A 21257-nucleotide genomic window follows, 5' to 3' on the forward strand; every position below is an offset into this window, starting at 1 on the left:
GTGAGAAGTAGAAAGTACAGGTATTTGGGTTCAACATGTAAGAAGTAGAAAGTACAGGTATTTGGGTTCAACATGTAAGAAGTAGAAAGTACAGGTATTTGTGTTCAACATGTAAGAAGTAGAAAGTACAGGTATTTGGGTTCAACATGTAAGAAGTAGAAAGTACAGGTATTTGTGTTCAACATGTGAGAAGTAGAAAGTACAGGTATTTGGGTTCAACATGTAAGAAGTAGAAAGTACAGGTATTTGTGTTCAACATGTGAGAAGTAGAAAGTACAGGTATTTGGGTTCAACATGTAAGAAGTAGAAAGTACAGGTATTTGAGTTCAACATGTAAGAAGTAGAAAGTACAGGTATTTGGGTTCAACATGTAAGAAGTAGAAAGTACAGGTATTTGGGTTCAACATGTGAGAAGTAGAAAGTACAGGTATTTGAGTTCAACATGTAAGAAGTAGAAAGTACAGGTGTTTGGGTTCAACATGTAAAAAGTAGAAAGTACAGAAAAATGTACTTAAGTACGGTAACAAAGTATTTGTACTCCACTACTTCCCACCTCTGCTCATGAGGTGTTTCTTTATATCACTCAGAATGACCCTCTGTGTTCCCAGGAACTAAATCATGTGATTAAATAGAAACAGGTTGTTCTCGCCTCCCTGATTCAAGGTTATTACCTCCGTGGTTCACGGTCAAATCTGTTTCTTAGAAATAACACCATTTGGAAAAGGTTGTTGTTACGACATGACCTTGGAAGTGAATAAATAAAGCTTTGTTTTCTTGCAATCCTAAAGGTGGAATACTGTGAAACCATGTCTATAATATCACCTTATTATTATTAGCATTTTGCCCTTTAATGAAGCCACTGTTCTTTGTTGTAGTGCCCTTAGCTTGAGCATCAAATTACTCAAAGTTGGCACTGAGCGCTCAAAATTGTAAGCCTCTTAAATTATTAGTTTATGAAATACTTTTTCTTATATAAAGCATTTTCAAGTTACGACTGTATTTGTTTGATTAGACACGAGTGGATGCTTGTGTTTAAACAAAATAAATGTCACAATTTACAACTTTCCACTTTGTTTTCTTGATGGAGTTTTCTTGCGATCTTAAAGGTGTTGCCCTGGAAACCATGTCCATATTATTACGTTATTATAATGAGCATTTTGCCCTTTAATTAAGCCGTTAAGTGTCTTTAGCTTGAGTATCAGATGACCCAAAGCTGGCATTGAACGCTCAAATGTGCAAGTCTCTTTAATCTTGCTTTTATGAAATACTAATCTGCTTCTTATATAAATAATTAGCAAGTTTAAACTGTATTTTAGTTGGGACATGATTGTTTGCTTGTGCTTAGATGTAAGAAACGTAACAATATAACAGGGTCTAACTTGCCGTAGCGATATAAAAGAGGACGGTAGTGCAGGACTCAGTAAGACAAATGGATCATAACTTTCAAACTGATGTTGCTTGGAGACCAAAGCACTCGCCTGTATCGAAAACTAAAATCTGGCATGAATGACTGAGTCTTGCATTTCAATTAGAGAAATTCAAGAAGCGTGTAGTGAATGGAAAAGGTCATTTTTTTATACTCGTTTTCCCTTTTACTTTACAAATACTGCTACCCACGGAAATAAATTAGTTTTTATGTTGTTGTTTTTTCTTCCCTCATTTCCTCTTATCTGACTTTGCACTTTTCTTGATTCGGCTTTAATGTATTTCATTAATTTCATTGTGATTTATTTTAAATTGCTGCCTTTCTCCTCTCATTTTCAACTTTTTCTAAACTTTGTTTTCTCCTATTTCCAGAGGTGGGAAGTAGTGGAGTACAAATACTTCGTTACTGTACTTAAGTACATGTTTCTGGTATCAGTACTTTACTCCACTACTTATTTTACTGACAACTTTTTACTTTGACTTCTCACATGTTGAACACAAATACCTGTACTTTCTACTTCTTACATGTTGAACACAAATACCTGTACTTTCTACTTCTTACATGTTGAACACAAATACCTGTACTTTCTACTTCTTACATGTTGAACCCAAATACCTGTACTTTCTACTTCTTACATGTTGAACCCAAATACCTGTACTTTCTACTTCTTACATGTTGAACACAAATACCTGAACTTTCTACTTCTTACATGTTGAACACAAATACCTGTACTTTCTACTTCTTACATGTTGAACACAAATACCTGTACTTTCTACTTCTTACATTTTGAACCCAAATACCTGTACTTTCTACTTCTTACATGTTGAACCCAAATACCTGTACTTTCTACTTCTTACATTTTGAACTCAAATACCTGTACTTTCTACTTCTTACATTTTGAACACAAATACCTGTACTTTCTACTTCTTACATGTTGAACCCAAATACCTGTACTTTCTACTTCTTACATGTTGAACACAAATACCTGTACTTTCTACTTCTTACATGTTGAACCCAAATACCTGTACTTTCTACTTCTTACATGTTGAACACAAATACCTGTACTTTCTACTTCTTACATGTTGAACACTAATACCTGTACTTTCTACTTCTTACATGTTGAACCCAAATACCTGTACTTTCTACTTCTTACATGTTGAACACAAATACCTGTACTTTCTACTTCTTACATGTTGAACACAAATACCTGTACTTTCTACTTCTTACATGTTGAATACAAATACCTGTACTTTCTACTTCTTACATGTTGAACACAAATACCTGTACTTTCTACTTCTTACATGTTGAACCCAAATACCTGTACTTTCTACTTCTTACATGTTGAACACAAATACCTGTACTTTCTACTTCTTACATGTTGAATACAAATACCTGTACTTTCTACTTCTTACATGTTGAACACAAATACCTGTACTTTCTACTTCTTACATGTTGAATACAAATACCTGTACTTTCTACTTCTTACATGTTGAACACAAATACCTGTACTTTCTACTTCTTACATGTTGAACACAAATACCTGTACTTTCTACTTCTTACATTTTGAACCCAAATACCTGTACTTTCTACTTCTTACATTTTGAACCCAAATACCTGTACTTTCTACTTCTTACATGTTGAACCCAAATACCTGTACTTTCTACTTCTTACATGTTGAACCCAAATACCTGTACTTGCTACTTCTCTCATTTCCCAAACAGGCTGGTTCCTTTAGTTTGAATGTGTGTTTGGTGGCGTGATCATTATTATTTAGAGTCATTGCGTGCCTATTGATTTGAACACGATCCGTGTATCCATCATTTCCTGGTCTTCTCTAAAGAAGAGGGACCAATGAAAACGTTGTCATGTTGCCGTTGTTCAGCATGGAAACATTCATTAGCTAACAATGACATTATTGTTCTATTAATATAAAGGGAGGTCAGGTACTCTTTAAAACAGCTGCTAGCTATGGGTACTTTTTACTTAAAGGGGCCCTATCATGCAAAATGCACTTTTTGATGTCTTTTATACATCAATATGTGTCCCCGGTGTGTCAGGGAACTCACGCAGCGTCAGAAAATAAAACCCTCTCTCTTTTCCTCCGTACCCAAATCTCTAAAAACGGGGGAACAACGGAGCTGATCCAGATTTGTGTCCGATATGACGTAATATCTGAAATGTGGACCCACGGCCCTATCAGAAACGTTGCTATCAGAAACAATGCCCGACTGTTTTGGACGTAATATGGTCGGTGTTTACATTAGCATCGCTAACACTCAGAGCTAACCTGTACTGGAGAGCATGTGTGTGAAGAAGCAGGAAATAAAAAGGAACTCACCTTGTGGTATAACCGGCAAGAGAGAAAGCCTTTGAGCTCCATACTGTTTCAGAAACAATCCTTGATGTGGTTTGGACGTTTCATCACCGCAGTATCTGCCGGTAGAAATCTCCCGCATGAGCTCAGCCCCCTCCTTTTTTCTTTTTTTTTCAATTCTTTTTTTTTAAAGCTTTATACCCAAATCAGCACTTTTGAAACAGGAAGTGAAACAGAGGGATATGAGGCATGGCTAGAATGGGTGATCTGTTTGGTATTTTGAGCAAAACACTTCATAGACATGTTTTTTATATATTTGTATATATCTGAGACCTATGCTATTGCCTAGAAATAGCATGACAGGTGACCTTTAAGTACATTTCGAAGCACATACTTCTTTACTTCTACTTGAGTAAATAAGTTTAGTCAGTACTTCTACTTTAACCAAAGTATTTTCAAACATCTGTACTTCTGCTTGAGTAAAGGATGTGTGTACTTTTGCCATCTCTGAGGTGCAGAAACAGGTGGTTTGAGGCCGATCATGAGGTGTTTATTTAAGCATTTTGCAGTCATTTTTTTTTATATTGCTACACTCAGATTGACCCTCTGTGTTCCCAGGAACTAAATCATGTGATTAAATAGAAACAGGTTGTTCTCGTATTTTTAAACACGAGTATCTGTACTTCTGCTTGAGTAAAGGATGTGTGTACTTTTGCCTATTTCCATCTTTAGGTCCTGGGAATCGTCTTCTTCCTCTTCCTCATCATGTGGTGTCCCTTCTTCATCACCAACGTCACCTTCGTGCTGTGCCGGGGGTCCTGCAACGAGTCGCTGCTCAACGACCTCCTCAACGTCTTCGTGTGGGTGGGCTACATCTCCTCGGGGGTGAACCCTCTGGTCTACACCCTCTTCAACAAGACCTACAGGAGGGCCTTCTCCAGCTACATCAGGTGTCGCTACAAAGCGGGGGCCAACGCAGCGGGACAGAGCTGTAAAACCTTCCTGGTTGCCCCTCAGTGCCCCTCGCACTCTGTGACCCCCCTCCTGATGGGGAGGGACGGGAAAACGGGCATAGACCGCAATAGTAACTGTCGAAACGGGCGGGGGGACAACGGGAGGCTGACGGTGGACCCGGAGGACTTTACAGACGACGAGACACAAATCGGAATAGTTTCGCAGAGCCTCTCCGAATGCCAGAACACCGGGATGCTCTCGGAAACTGAGGTGGAGCCGGAAACCGAAACAGAGGTGGAAACAGAGGTGGAGCAGGAGCTGTCACTCATCAGCTATAGTCCCGCCTCCAGAGAAGAAACCAGCAGCGTGTGATTACGTAGTTTTTTTTGTCGTTTTTTAAAGTATTCTTTTGTAAACCTGCCGAGCAACGTTTCAGACAAAGCAGACATCGTTGTGATTGGCTGTAAACCTGAGGACTTTTATTGTGAAAGGACTAGATTGATAGAGCCTTATCCTCAAACTGAAGTGCAATACATTCAACAAAGTCAGATTACGAGAGAAACTTTAAGATGAAAGCCAACATTTTCGACGTGTTTCTTTTTCTATCAGGTGACAAAATGTTGGTTGTCATGGCATAAAGGGGAGGATTGAAGCAGTCACAGTGTTCTTGGTGGAGACTAAGGTAGCCATTGGAGAGAAGTTTGACAAGAAAAGCAGTCGGTGAAGAGCTTTTTCTCACAGTTAACCTGGCATGAAGTCAAGAGGCCCTCGATGGAGTCCCACTGACGGAGGTTACAGAGTCAAACCACGACCCGAAGCCTTCACACAGTCCTGATGCAGTCCAAGCAAACTAAACCAAAATCTATTTTTGTGCCGGTCAAGCTTTGACTACAACAGTCATACAATAAAAGATATCTGAATGAACCTTTCCAGCATGTATAGTCAAACTGTTCAGCCGACAGAAACGGTGATTTCTCTCCGAAGAAGGAACCTTTCTCCAGGCTGCCGGTCGGAGTCAGTGAGAGAGGACGGAGAAGAAGGAATGTAGTGGAGTCACAGCGCCATCTGGTGGTCAAACCTTGGATTGAACAAGGGTCTTAAAGAGCTAAAAAAAAAAAACATGGCGTAGGCCTTCGGTCCAACACAGCTGTCGGGCTCTTTGCTTCTGTTGACCACGGAGAATAAATTAGAGTCCCAACATCTAAAGGTTTTTGCTGACAACAATCTATAAAATAAAAGGGAGCAATCTAAAAAGGGAAAATGTGATCGTTTGTAATGTAAGGGTGCACAAACGCTCCTCAGATGTCATTCTTAAAAGGAATAAAATATATATAGATTTAGATTTTCAGCCACTGTCATTGCTTTCATCCATTTGCAACCATCATCACTCACTTTCCAAGATCTTCCTTACTTTCATTTCCCCCAAAACCATGACATTTAATGATGCAAATTCAGCATATTGAGATTATCCTGCACTTCTATCCAACAATTGGCCACTTATACATGTCCTATTATCAGATCACATAGCCAAAGAACAAGAACAAGCAGTTACGGGCTATTTACTTTTTTAGAAAATTAGGGTTTTCTATTGAAGGTCAAGCATTAGACTTGTACTTTTCTCACCAATAAAAACAGGCAGACAGAATTGTCTTGAAGTCAAAGAGGACAAACAGAAGCTTTGGGCATTGAGCTCTGGTGTTTATAGGAGCATATATGCCTCGATGATGGGTTTTAAGGATAAAAAGCTTGCCAATATCTCCAAGAATTGCAGCTTTGACCAGGGACTAAAAATCAGCCCGGGACTCTCGACCGGCCACTTCGGTACCGCAAGTCAATACCGCTAGTAAATTGTCAACGGGGGTGCTAGTGACTTATCCGACCGGCCCACCTCGGTACCGCAAGTAGATACCGCTAGTAAATTGTCACCGGGGGGGGGGGTTTGCTAGTGACTGATCCGACCGGCCCACATCGTCCGACCGGCCCACTTCAGTACCGGCCCATCGGCACAGTCCGTTCAGGGTGACTCAAAGAGCAAATAGCTTTAGATTTCATCTGTAGCATGAATCGGACAGAAAGTCAATACGCTGAGAGACAGACCCTGACTCCATAAATACGCTCTTCAATTGATTTTCTCGCCCTCCCTCCTCTCCCATGTTTTATTGGCATCTGACACGCTGAGTGATTCCTCCGCATCTCCGTCGGCTGAAATATCTGCGAATACACTGCCTTTAGAAGAGGATTTCATATCGTGTGGATTTAGCACCAAACAGATAATAAAGAAGATATAACTCGTATAAAGTGATTGGCTTTGTAGGTTTAGTTTTATAGAGCTAACTGGTTCGTGTTGTAAAGGACATCCATTCAGAAAAGTAACGTCTTAAAGGGCCACTCCACCAATTTGACACTACATTTTAATGTAAAGCGTTTTGAGATACAAATAAATAAATGACCCAGATTATGTCATAGTGATGTCATCTAGGTTACCACGGGTTACAATAATTTATCATTTCAATTTAGAAGATGTTGGGAGCAGCAGAGAGGTTCAATTCAAGATTCTGATGAGTTGCATTGTGGGAATTGTAGTGTTTTTACAGATTGACACTAACGATCTTGATTTCTCCGCCTCTGCTGCTTCGATTTTGTCCAATTTTTTCCTAATTTGTTTCTTTTTAGTCTCTTAACATTATGAAAGTGAAGTGCTACATTGCTGGAGTTCTCCTTTTAAATTAAAAAACGAATTAAAAAAGTGAATTGCTGAGTTTTTCCTTCAAGTCTACGTAGCTGTTATCTTACCAAAGTAGATTTCTCACAGTGATCAATATTTCATTTTGGTCAATCTCCCTTCAGCCATAGGACAGCCAAAAGTACAAACATCTGAATGTAAACCCCCCCTTTTTTTACTCTTTCAAGGTCAAAAAGCAAAGCCGGCAGTGGACCAATCACATCCAGCGCCTGAGGTCTGCATACAGTCAGAATGAGTCTCAATTCATTCTGATTCTGTGCATCTCTGAATCATTCCTCCACCATCTGTATTACTCAGTGGTCCTTGGCACCACTTTTCTCTCCACAGGGGGAGGTCTACATGAGCTAAAGTTGGCAAGCCGCCATGGTTTGCCTACAAATATTCTGCATGTTTGAAGTAATGTTCAAAAGGTCCTCTCTGCCTCATTAGTTTTTATATTTTTGGTTCTCTTTTTTAATACTTGTACGGAAGGAAACTTAGCAAAAAGAACAAACAAAGAGCAATCAACAAAATGCACATTGCAAAGCAGGCATCTTTGTCAAAATACCAACAACAAGAAGAGAAGAAGAGCGGACTATCTGAACTACGGGTCGTCTTTGTTACATCCAGGTGTGAGCAAACAGAACTAAAGTCAGTATGTCTCATTGTAATAACTGTGTGTTTCCCGTGTACCTGTGTGTGTACCAGGCCTGGCTCAGATTGCTACCTGAAAATCATCCAGTAAATGTGTTTATCGATTGTGTCCGGCACGATGGATTGGATCAGTTTGTCCCTGCAGACGCCAACCTGTCCGGCTCACGTCCAACAGATGAAAGCAATCACTGGGACAAAGTGTCTGGAGGGATTTCAACGTGTGATTTGATCCAGGACTGGTGTGTATGGAGGCGATTATTGACAGAGTTCCACTTTGATACATTTCAGGAGGGCTGATTTTGGGTCTTGTTCCCTCTCTCTGACTATTTCTTGTTTTTCAGGCAGCAATGTGTTGTGCAAGAACTGCTTCAGAAAATGTCAGTATGATGTTTACCGCTCAAACAAGCAGAGCATACAGTATGCACACGCTTGAGAGAAAGAAAATCCACAGAGAAAAGCTTTTTTATCACAATATTGAAAAAGGTTGGGGAACGTTAGCCTAGCTTAGCATAATCACTGGTAGCAGAGGGGAAAGCTAGCATGGTTCTGTCCAAAGTTAAACTAAAAGATACAATAAAATATATGAGATAATCAATATAACATGTTGTTTCCTATTTGACTAGTCCGCATTCAAGTTATGGTTGTATTGAGAGTCTTTCACTGGAACCATTTGTATGTTCTATAAAACTGCATTTTGTTAGTTTTTTTACAAATGAAATACGATTTAAGATGTTTATTAGTGGGCTGTGGGGGAGCTTTGGGGAATATCAATTTTTTGTTGGACAGAACCAAGCTAACTGATTACCCTTGTTACCTTGCTTAATGCTAAGCTAGGCTAATTAACTGCTCTTGTTTACTGTACAGACATGAGAGTGGTATCAATCTGTTCATCAAACTCAGTCAATTTGGAAGGTAATACATTTGGAAGTAGCAGCAAATTGCAAAAACTCAACCACAACATATGCCTCCTGGCAATGTCAAAGAATGTAAGAGAATCAAAGGAGGAACTTTTGATAAGGCCAACTTTTTCTACCAATTGTGAGAAATCTTCAGATACTACAGACCATCTGTTATCCCAGCAGCTGTCTCTCCAATCCTCCCAAACATGAAACTCTGTCAGTAACCGTCTCCGAGAAAAGCCAGAGCTGCAGGTTGTTCAAGAGTTTGGCAAACCCAACACGTCTAAAGCACCTTTCACACACACACACACACACACACACACACACACACACACATACACACACACACACACACACACACATACACATACACACACACACACCCCGGTTCTCTGGTTTGTCTCGCTCTTGTTTGATCCGCCGCTGTGGGTTAGTGTTGAACCTTCTTCTGTTATGCAGTGGCTGTTTTTTTTATACCATTTTAATTGTGAATGTTTGTCTACGACACGTTTTGAGTTTATACAATGCCATCATACACACAATGTATATTTCCTTTTTTCTGTGTGATGCTGCTATTTATTTATTAAAATATTATTCTAATGTGTGGACAATTGTCTTATTTGTACACTAACCACATGGCTAATGTTTTAAACGTTGCTTTAAGCCGCGTCTTGAAGTCTCCAGTCGACTAGACTCTCCTTAATATATCTAAAATAAATTAATAATATAAGTTTGGAGCTTAGATTTTTTTAAAAGCCAGCACAGAGAACAGAGAGAGTGTATGATCTGCGGATCGTTGCTAGGATACCATTCGCTTTGTTGGCTGCCCGATGGATATGGTCACTAAATGTCAGGGTATTATCAACATTCACACCACGGTCCTTTTCATTCTGAGTCTCAGATTTGATGACAAAGCTCTGAAACTAGCTGTGAAATGTGAGGGATTTAATAATAATAGTATGTTGGTGCTGTCACTCCTCTCTATTAATATGTATTATATTCTGCCAATCAGTGAGAGCTTTTACAAAGTGCTTCACAATGCAGCCGACAGAGATTATTAAACCCTCAGCCTTGGCTGTGTTTCAGAGCTCTCCTGAGCAGAAACCCTCCTGATATATTCGCTCTCCACACGCTGGAAGAATTAGGCATCGTTTCCTGTTTCCTACCTATGAGACGCTCAGTTGGATGCAGGTCGCTGTTGTTTAATTGCACAAAATGACCATAAAATCGATCGGTGCCGAGCTGTAAATGAGCAGTGATTACTTCAGCAGAAGAAGAAATTACACCTCCTTTATTGCATTTTAAAGAGGCTACAAACCCACATGCATTTCCATCTGTTCAACACTGACTGATGGTGCTGTAAACAAGGTAAGAAGCTACATTTGTGAAACTTGTCTGCAGCTCAAAGCCTATACCATGCACACTCTAGTTTGTTTGGAATACTTGATTCCTCAACAGGACTGTGGCACAATTCTTCTGTGTTGCTGCTGTTCCAACAGGTTTCAAATGGAGGTTGATAAAGGTCATAAATCACTATTTGCACATTTCACAAACAGAGATCTTGTGCTGTGAAACTCACACATCTTAACCAGGTGTGCTAACAACATAGAGTGATTGTGCCACATGTTAGAAACTCACTTCGACTGTTTCTTTGATATTAAAGGGTTTTTTAGCAGCCTATATTTCAATATCAGGGCGTTTTCTTTCCATACGTCAGCTTGCAGTGGTGTCTAAATGGATTCAGCACCAGGGACAGCGACCGAGGAGCCAAACACCTGCAGGAGATTCTGTCTCAAACTCAAGGCAACAGCGACACTCAGTGGTGGAGATGGGGAATAGCAGGTTACGTCTTAAGTCTGCAACGCACTTTATACTGGTTTTAATCACTAAATGAATGCAGTTATATCTTTTCACAAACTGTTATTAGACCAACAAGGTGTCTGTTATCTAACTGGTCAGGGTTGGGTTATTAGGCGTTAAGAGGAGCCTAGATCCAAGTCCACAACAATTAATTTACTGTAAATAATAGTATAGACTAGACTAATAATTTAAAAATGCAACCTTAAGATGCTGTTTAAATTACGTGTCAAAGAGATTAATATGACATTGGAGAAATCGGTCTGTTATCTCCATCCATGTCAACAACTACTTAATACTGTACATTTTAGTAACAGTAGTCTAGACTTAAAATGTGCCTTAGATGTTGGTAATTTATAGGATTATACATCTGCAATAGTGACAGGTGAGAATACAAGTGAGTATTGCATACTGTATGTCGACCAATTGCTTTTCAACCAAGAGTGCAATATAATGTTTTTAATAATGTTCCATTACAGTTCCACACATCGTAAAATGCATACTTTTTAAAATGGATGTGTTTAATTGAAAGATTATACATCCACAGTTAAGAAAATAATGTTGTTGTTCCTGTATCTTTGTCTATTTAGCATGTGCGCATACAGGTGGAATGACGCCAGTGAATAAGCTGGTGTATCTGTGTTTGGCATTACGTCATTTTTTAAAGAGAAACGACGCTATGGCCCCCACGTGTTTACATGGAGAGTGGTGTGTGTATTCTGTAGTCTCGCAGCAGCCTCCACAAAGTGGGCGGTGTCCTCGTGAATCTCCGGAAACACTCGCGAGGCTTCGGATACGCACGCGCCTACACACCGATTTGCTGCATCTCCCAAATCCGTTAGAGCTGCGTCAAGCTAGCGCGAGGAACCACTTGAAATACGAGCAGTTAAACCTTTAAATATTCAACATAAAGTCACTCTTGAGTATTGTTGCACTAATGTACAAGTCTGCCTATGTATTAATGTACAGAATGACTGTTCTTTGCAGAGACGCGACTTGTAGTCTTAGCATTGGTTTTAGCTACCATGTGGTGGTCAGGCTAATTAGCTTCACCTGTTCACCTTCAAATTAACAACACTAGTACCAACATACAAACATGTGCAAGCTGTAAATGACTCTTGACAAAAGCATTAATCTGTGACGTTCATAGGTTAGAAATGGCCTCAAAAGACAAGAACGTTTTGTCATAGTGTGCTTTTGCATATGTCAACGTTTATCCACTGCTATCAAATGTTTTCTTATTTTTTTTTGCATTAGGCATCGTGGAAAAACTCAGTAATTGTATTGAATACATAATTAAAGACCACCTAAACTGTATAGCTTAGGCATTCATATTTGTGCAACATTTAGCAGCTAGATCTTTCTTTAAAAATGTTTAATTTAATTTGAATACCCATGCTACTGTATAGGCTATGCACAAAAGGTGCTGTGAAGAAATTGAGACATGCACGTCTTTTGCATTAACCTCTGTTAACAATATTGATATTGTTCTATAGTCTTGTGTTATCTTTTATTACATGTGTTAATGAACCAATACAATACAGATAAGCATTTCACGTGTAATGTATATTGGCATCCAGCTGAATATAATTAACTTATTAACTCAAGCATTTTAAATTCAAGTTAAAATGATTAAATAGCTGATTTCTAAAAAGATTCAGGAATAAATTACAGGTTCCTCTTTCTTAGTATATTTTCCCCTTGTTTGGTAACTTTAATTGCGACTTTTAGTTTGAAATGTGAAACCGGAAGTGGTCTGTTCTCCACTACAGGCTGCAGCTTGACGCTCGTCAGGTCGACGGACGCTGCCTTGGAAACGACATAAATCCTGTCCACGCAGCTGGGTCGCCAACAGGGACCCACATTTCCTCACTTCACAGGCTCCTCTTCCTCCTCCTCCTCCTCCTCCATCCATCGAGCTGCAAACATGGGCGAACCGAAATGAGATGCAGAGCAGCAGAGAAGCATCGGATTGAACCATTTAAATAGACAAGAAGAAGAAGAAGAGACTGCAGCCAGGTAAGACTGATTGGATTTTAAAAATCCGCGTTGCATGTGACAGCTATGGTGTGGCCACATGCCTTCTTTCATGGAGGGACGTTTGTTATTGTTGTTGCGTCGCGCACACACATGCAGAATTGTCCAATGCATCCTCACTAATGGAGAGCTTCATGATTACTAATTAGCGCCCATGTCTCTGCAGCTCCAATGCTCCTTCTCCATTTTTATCGTGACCGTGCTTTTCCAACGCACTGGTCAGGTGTGTCTCTCTCTCTGGTAACAAAATGTCACCAGCTGGTTGTATGTGTCATCGGGAACGAGCTTTTTTGGATGCATGTCGACTAGAAAAGAGAGCAGTGGGGCTTATAAGGGAGGTGTGTGGAGGATTAGTGTGTGATCCATTCTGTCTGCCTGTGCACTGCTCAAATAGCATGGGTTTGGTTTAGATATATGAGATGTGTGATTACGTGCACCTTATTCTATGTTAACAACACTATTGGTATATCTATATGTATCAAAATGCATCAAATCTTATGAAATCTATGTATTCTTTTTGATCTTGGATAAGTGATAGTAGGCCCTTGCCCATCTTTCTATCATGGCTAATTCTGCTGTTGCTGCTCTCGATGCAGCTCCTGTTGCTCACCTCTGCTAGTTGAATCTCTGTCCTCTGCTCTAATCTGAATTCAGTTAGTGTTTGGTTTATGCTCCAATCATTATACCTACATATAGTTGATGTTTTATGATTAAAAAATCCAAGTTCAACTGGTACAGAGGCCTAAAATGTAGGGGGGGAAATCGAGATATCAAGCACTGAATTTCTAATCCAATATTTCAAGACATCCTGGTATTTAATGCAGCTGTGTATTAGCAATGTAATCATTATCATTGTGGGAATTTGTCATATTTAATCAGTCAATGTTGAAGTCTTTTCAAGCTCAATAAGCCTTATTTAGTTATTTCATTTGTGAGCATTTGCCTACATTCTCTGTTTTAATAGTAATGTTAACTCAATATCTTCAGGGTTTGGATCACTGATCAGACAAAACAGGCACGTTTAAATTTGCCTAAGACTATGGGAGATTGTGGAAACCAAATAATCCATCAATTACCCCAAATGATCAGCAAAAGGGGGGTTAAAATCAAAGCTGTTGTTGCACAATGTATGTTTCGCACTAATGATTTCCTACACATTTCTCAGTTTCCAGACAAACTATTTAAAGAACCGTTCCATTATTTTTGTATGTTTAAGAAATATTATATTGTCACAAGTAGGACTGCTTTGAGGTTTGAAGAGTTTAGTGACACTTGCGTTCTTTCTAGATGGCTAAAATAGATTCCACAGGGTAGTCATTGTATGTATAACTTCTCAAATGTTACCACTCCACTAAGTAAATCTAACTCAACACTAATATTATAACTGAGAATGACCTTTCTGCCAATAACAATAAGTACTCTTTCCATTTCTGCAAACAGTCCTTTCAAGTCTAGACTCAAGCTTTGGTTAGCAGTGATTAGAGGTGTGTGTGTGTGTGTGTGTGTGTGTGTGTGTGTGTGTGTGTGTGTGTGTGTGTGTGTGTGTGTGTGTGTGTGTGTGTGTGTGTGTGTGTGTGTGTGTGTGTGTGTGTGTGTGTGTGTGTGTGTGTGTGTGTGTGTGTGTGTGTGTGTGTGTGTGTGTGTGTGTGTGTGTGTGTGTGTGTGTGTGTGTGTGTGTGTGTGTGTGTGTGTGTGTGTGTGTGTGTGTGTGTGTGTGTGTTGTAGTGTGTGTGTGTGTGTGTGTGTGTGTTGTGTGTGTGTGTGTGTGTGTGTGTGTGTGTGTGTGTGTGTACAGTGCTGCTCAGACAAGCTTGCGCTGATATCTTACATAAGCAACTCATAGAGGAAGGGGGGGCAAAGGAGGCTGAAATAAATATGCATAAACGTTCAAACAGAAGCAGCTCAACACACACTCCTATTTACACACACAGTAACTTAATGTCAGCAGGAGAAGTGAAGGCGAAGGCGGTACACAAAAGCATATCCTCTGCTGAGGGCACAAAGTGGTATTTTCTGTTTTTTTTAAGCGACTCTAAATGCACACTTCTCATTTATTCCCAAAGGAGTTTCTTTTCTACCCTGCACAGAAACTTCTACGGCTTAGTATTGATGCATTTTTAATGGGTTAAAGACACAAGGACGTTTTGTTGAGAAAGTTGGGTACCACTTTACAATAAGACTACCCTTATAAAGGATTCATAGAGGGTTTATAATTAGGTTATGAATTAGGTTGTAAACACTTTATAAATCATTAAGAGCCATTTATAAACCAGTTCTAACGTAGTTTTCATACATCATCACAGGCTCACTATTTGGCAAGAACACGAACAAATGCCAAACTTCATTGCATCTCATCAAAAGGTGTTAGTCTGTGGAATAACTGTACTGATGCACTGACATATTGTCTATCTAAACTGAAAGTATTATTTAGGAGCCAAATCATTAATGGTTATGAACAGGACCTGTGAAATCCCATTTGTTATTTCTTGTAAAAGTAATTTCTTTCTGATTGTTTTGTCAAAAAAAAAAAAAAAGACAAAGACAAACAAGACAAACATGTCGCTGATGACGATCACCTAATATTTTATTTATAAGGAAAATGTATGCTTGAGGGGGTAGGACCAGAAAAGTTTTTTTTAAGCTTCTTCTTGCCCCTGTTGAACATGACAGAGACCATTTGAGAATTATTATTATTATTTTTATTTTTATTTTTTTTGTATTTTGGCATAATTATTATGAGTGAGAAAGGGAGAAAAAAAGAGAATATGTGTATATATGTGTATATATGTATATGTATATATATATATATATATATATATATATATATATATATATATATATATATATATATATATATATATATATATATATATATATATATATATATATATATATATATATGTATATATATATATATATATATATTGACTAAAAAAGATGACTAAGCCTTATATTGGCTACTTAGCGAGAATGAACTCAGTGAGCAACAGATACCAAGGATGCTGGCTGATGAAGAAGACGAAGTAAACTAGGTAGCCAATATAAGACTTAGCAGTACAGATAAATGTGGGCTCACTATTTGGCAAGCAACCGGTCGCCCTGTTTATCTCATGTCTTTATAAAAGCTTATTAATGATTTATAAAGTGTTCACAACCTAATTAACAAATAAATTACAAACTATTCGTAAACCCTTTATAAGGGTAGTCTTATTGTAAAGTGGTACCGAAAGTTGTAACAAAATGGGGTTCAAGGTAACTAATGTTGCATACATCCCACTGTAGACAATTCATTCGGGAAACTTTTCGAATGAGAAGAACGTTCATCGTGAATCTACAGCTATCAGGTGGCTAGCTTGGCCAAACTCTTTCCTGCCGAAAACACAGCGGATGATTAGGATTCCAGAGGTTTACGCTGTGTTTTCACAGTGATCTGTATTTCAGGAGTCATCCGCACTCTGGGTAGAAGGCACATTATGCGTATGGGTTTTCCAGATGCATGGACGCTATTCCCATTCACCCCCCCCCCCCCCCCCCCCCAGGAACTTGTGCTGTTACTGAGCCTCTGGTTTGTTCCTCTTTGAACCAGATCTGCTGCATTCATAATGGGTTCCAGGTGAAAGGAAGTGGGATCTGATTGGAGTATTCAGACAGATCTCTGCCTCGGACACATGTTCAGCACGTCTCATGGTGGGCTAATGGTTTGAATTAACTCTGAAGACACACGGCAGCCTCTTCACAGTGATGTGTGCACTTTAAGATCCACTCCGGGGCTGCTTTGAATAACCATCCGACAAATTGAATAGGATGTCCTCATGAGTCTTTCATACAATATACTCCTCTCTGTTCCCATTAAAAGTAAGTATAGCTATATATAGAAGATGGTTACAATGAAAGCTGCTAAATATAGAAAATGGCCTATACTCTGCTGTGATGAATGGGCTGAAAACACACTTCCTTAGCTTCATCATGCTAGCCAGGATCCTCTATAATCCATGTAATGCGGCAGCAAAGGATTATTTTCACTATGAATTAATCCACCAATGCTTGCCTCGATTAATCAATGAATTGCTTGAATCATAAAAGGTCAGAAAATTACAAATGTTTTTGAAAGTGATAAAAGCAAAGTCTTGTTTTGCCTCCTTTGTTTACTTCTGTTACATAAGGACATCACTATGTAACACTCACGCTGCTATTGGCTAGCGCTCCAACACATTGTATGTGATAGACTAAGGGGCGGGACATCTCTAAGCGGTTGACCAATCACAACAGAGCCGGCCAGCTAACCAATCAGAGCAGACTGGGCTCTGGTTTCAGACAGAGGGTGAAAAAAGGTGCTGCAGCACAGGCAGTATGAGAAAAATAAAGAGCTTTTTGAACATTAAAGCATGGAGACACGTAGAGACACTACATACTGATATACACCTGAACATCAGCAGGAGAGGACTCTTTAAAGTAGAGACACTACATACTAATATACACGTGAACATCAGCAGGAGAGGACTCTTTAAAGTAGAGACACTACATACTAATATACACGTGAACATCAGCAGGAGAGGACTCTTTAAAGTAGAGACACTACATACTGATATACACCTGAACATCAGCAGGAGAGGACTCTTTAAAGTAGAGACACTACATACTGATATACACCTGAACATCAGCAGGAGAGGACTCTTTAAAGTAGAGACACTACATACTGATATACACCTGGACATCAGCAGGAGAGGACTCTTTAAAGTAGAGACACTACATACTGATATACACCTGAACATCAGCAGGAGAGGACTCTTTAAAGTAGAGACACTACATACTGATATACACCTGAACATCAGCAGGAGAGGACTCTTTAAAGTAGAGAGACTACATACTGATATTCACCTGAACATCAGCAGGAGAGGACTCTTTAAAGTAGAGACACTTCATACTGATATACACCTGAACATCAGCAGGAGAGGACTCTTTAAAGTAGAGACACTACATACTGATATACACCTGAACATCAGCAGGAGAGGACTCTTTAAAGTAGAGACACTACATACTGATATACACCTGAACATTAGCAGGAGAGGACTCTTTAAAGTAGAGACACTACATACTGATATACACCTGAACATCAGCAGGAGAGGACTCTTTAAAGTAGAGACACTACATACTGATATACACCTGAACATCAGCAATGTAAGAGGAAGCATTCAATGGGCCTCCTAAACTTAGCTAAATACTGTATAATAATAATAATAATAATAATAATAATGTAATAATGTAGAAACCATCTCCAAAGCATATTGGATTGCATGCTTTTAACCGTTAAAGACACGGCTTTAAACGAAGCTTTCTGTGATGTGCTTCCTTATCTTTCTGTATATTCCAAGTGTTTGAACTCGATCACCATTTCCTATTCCTTCCTTTTACATCTGCGTCTGCTCGAGTCCATTTATCATAAAGTGACTTCCGCCTCACAGACCTTCAGGTGCAGACAGGAAGGGGAAACGGTTCTGCGTTACTGCTGTCAGGAAATGTATATTTTCTGAAGCCCCGCTGGGAACGCAGCCCGGCTGAGTTCAGTATCAACGTCTTTCCACCTGGCCGTGTGACCCGGCTGCTCTATCTGGATTTTGTTGTTTTATTCTCGCTGTGGGATGAAGTGCAAACCAGGCCAGTCTATTGACGACACGTCTGTGGGGGGGGGGGGGTCACATCGTACAATGACACTGATCAGCTGGTACCTCAATCTGCTGCTGTGTGTGTGCCCTTTTGTGTCTGTCTGTGTGTTGTGTACCAAAAGGTATTATTTATTGCTGCTGTGTGGGAGTTGTTTTTTTCTAAAAGACACTTACATACTAAATCCTGTCGCTCAACATCCTTCCTTCTTCTGTTATATAACCGAGGACGACGGCCTCAAGCTCCAAACGATTGGTGGAGTGATGAAGTATTTTTTAAAGGGGACCTATCATGCAAAATGCACTTTTGTACGTCTTTTCTACATGAATATGTGTCCCCGGTGTTCCAGGGAACTCACCAAGTGTCAGAAAACACAACCCTTTCTATTTTCCTCCATACCCAAATCTCTAAAAAAGGGGCTGCAACGGATCTGATAAAAACTGATCCAGATTTGAACACTGTCCTGACGTCAGGACAGTGGCGCTACGGCTATTGGGCCAACTCCACCAATCAGGAGGAGACAGCCACGGCCATTGCCGTTCGAAAGCGCTGGAGACGCTGTAGTACATATGCCAGGCCTGTAGGTGGTGCTGTTCTCACTGAATCTGCCCTTGCTAAAACAGAGCTAGAAATTGTCAAATTGAGCAAAATGAGGCATGGCTAAAATGCATGATCTGTTTGGTATTTTGAAAAAAAAAAAGTATAAATATGCCTTATATAGGTATGGTCCTACACTATATTATTCAAATATAGCATGATAGGTCCACTTTAAGGCTAACCTGAAAGATAGTATTGCAAGGGCGCCCTCTACCAAAATATTTCAGATTGAAGAAAATAAGATCTTTGGTAAACAAACTTTTGTGTTACTAAGACGTTTTGTTCTGCAGGATAAATAGCTAACGTTAGGCCTCAAACAACTGCAGCACGGTCACATGACTTCACGTCACCACCGCTAATCTAAAGGCGGCTAATGTTGGCGTGATGACGTTTAGCCATCTTGTTTAGTCACTTGTTAGCAAGCCAGCGTTTAGGTGAGCCTCAAACATCCACACTTTTAGAGAAATTCTGGTCAAATGTTATCTGTTGATCGTTGAGTTTGAAAAGAGTATTTTACACTGATGACAGGCACAAGAAAATAACATCATAATAAAAAACCATTAACATGTCAATTTACCAGAAAAATTGTACAAATTCGAGTCAAAAATGGTCTTTGTTTGTTATTGAAACTTGGAAACAATTATATTTTAACCCTGGATCATTGCAGACTTGGTCGATAATGCTGCCTCTCGGGATCAGTTGCTTTGGACAGTGATTGGCTGTTGACATGCAGGTGTTTCCAGTGGTTTTGCCTGGAGGAAGCTATCAAGCCGGCATTAGCCAACTCGTGTGTGTGTGTGCTGAGTGTGTGTGTGAGCTGTGTTAACCACTGTGATTAAAACGAGGGAAAAGTAAATGGACGACCGCATCTTCAGCACATTTCCGTTATTGATTCCTGTGGTGAAAGTGTGATCTCTCTTTCCACACGGAGGTCAGAGGTAAGGGCTAGCGTCAGGGCTAACTTGCACTTCAGTGGAGTGGATGCTTACAGACCCTCAAACCCGCAGGACTCTTAAATCTTTTGGCAGAAAGACTATCCGTCCTCTGGTCAGAGCCTCCCTCGCTGCTGCTCAGCTTGGATTTCACTCAAGTTTCAATCCTCACTTCCTGTGAGCGGAGAACGGCTCCAACTCTGCAGGATTTCATTCGGACAAAACGAGCAAATGTGTGGTTTCTGTTATTGGCCTTTTTTTTTGAGGCAGCCGTTTTTGAACACTTCTTTGCTTGAAATTGTTTACTTGGATGTAGTTAGTCTCTAAATCACAAGGGATTAAGTTACTTCTCCTCAATCATGTCAGCTTGTTGGACAGTTTGACGATATATACTTCAATATGTCTCTCATCAAAGATATTGCCATACCATTAATACAGTGGCAGCTCCCCTTTAACATCTCTAGGGGTTTGATATTAGGCGATATTGGCTTTTTATTTGATTTCTGTGCCACTGCGATTAATAACGTTGTTTTAGTCATTGCCTTAAGCAAAAACAGACATTCCTTTTGAATTAGAATACCCAATCCAGGAATGTACTATTACATGATTAATAATGCGCTATACAATGACGTAAACTCTATGTGAATCTCATTGTGAGTATAAATGTTAATTGCTAAATTCACTTGGAAAGCATTTAGCATTTTATATTTTTGGTAAAACAGGCAAATTATACAAGATTATTTATTTTCAGTCTTAGACAAGAACCAGTCCAACACTCTTTGCTTCTTACTGGTTTCTTTGTCAACTGGGAGCAGGGAAACTGGGACACTGTGACACATCAGATCACAGCTTTAATGTGAGCCGCCTCTCTGCATCCCAGTGCCCCACTGTCAACCAGTACATCCAGTTAGAAGTGTGTGTGTGTGTGTGGGTGTATGTGTGTGTGTGCCAGGTCACATGGTTCTGCCGGATGACTTGTTGCAATCGTGCTGAGGTCGACACATTTAATTGTGAGGGACGGGGTCGCAGAGGGGCACGGGGAGAGTTCTCATAACACACACACACGGACACACACACAGAATAGGGCCTGAAACATTGCATTCATTCTGTGCCTGACCTGTTTACTAACCACATTAACAGAGTGGAATTAAAAAAAAAAAAGCGATTTAGTGCGGATAATATTCAATATCTCTTAATCCGACCC

General features: G+C 39.7%; 2 protein-coding genes across 2 annotated transcripts in view; both read left to right on the forward strand.

The window, feature by feature from the left end:
• htr2cl1 (5-hydroxytryptamine (serotonin) receptor 2C, G protein-coupled-like 1) overlaps positions 1-5223 on the forward strand; it is a 33812-nt gene extending 28589 nt beyond the window's left edge. Inside the window, exon 6 of the mRNA XM_034145572.1 lies at positions 4473-5223. Within this exon, the coding sequence (XP_034001463.1) occupies positions 4473-5066 (594 nt within the window). The 3' untranslated portion in view covers positions 5067-5223. The remainder of the gene's footprint in view (positions 1-4472) is intronic.
• Positions 5224-12653: 7430 nt separating this feature from the next.
• zgc:109889 (uncharacterized protein LOC553542 homolog) overlaps positions 12654-21257 on the forward strand; it is a 35689-nt gene continuing 27085 nt past the window's right edge. Inside the window, 1 exon segment of the mRNA XM_034145523.1 lies at positions 12654-12845. The gene's annotated coding sequence lies outside the window, so the exon portion shown is untranslated.

The sequence above is a fragment of the Trematomus bernacchii genome, unplaced genomic scaffold (genome assembly GCF_902827165.1).
Source record: "Trematomus bernacchii unplaced genomic scaffold, fTreBer1.1, whole genome shotgun sequence".
Lineage (NCBI taxonomy): Eukaryota > Metazoa > Chordata > Actinopteri > Perciformes > Nototheniidae > Trematomus > Trematomus bernacchii.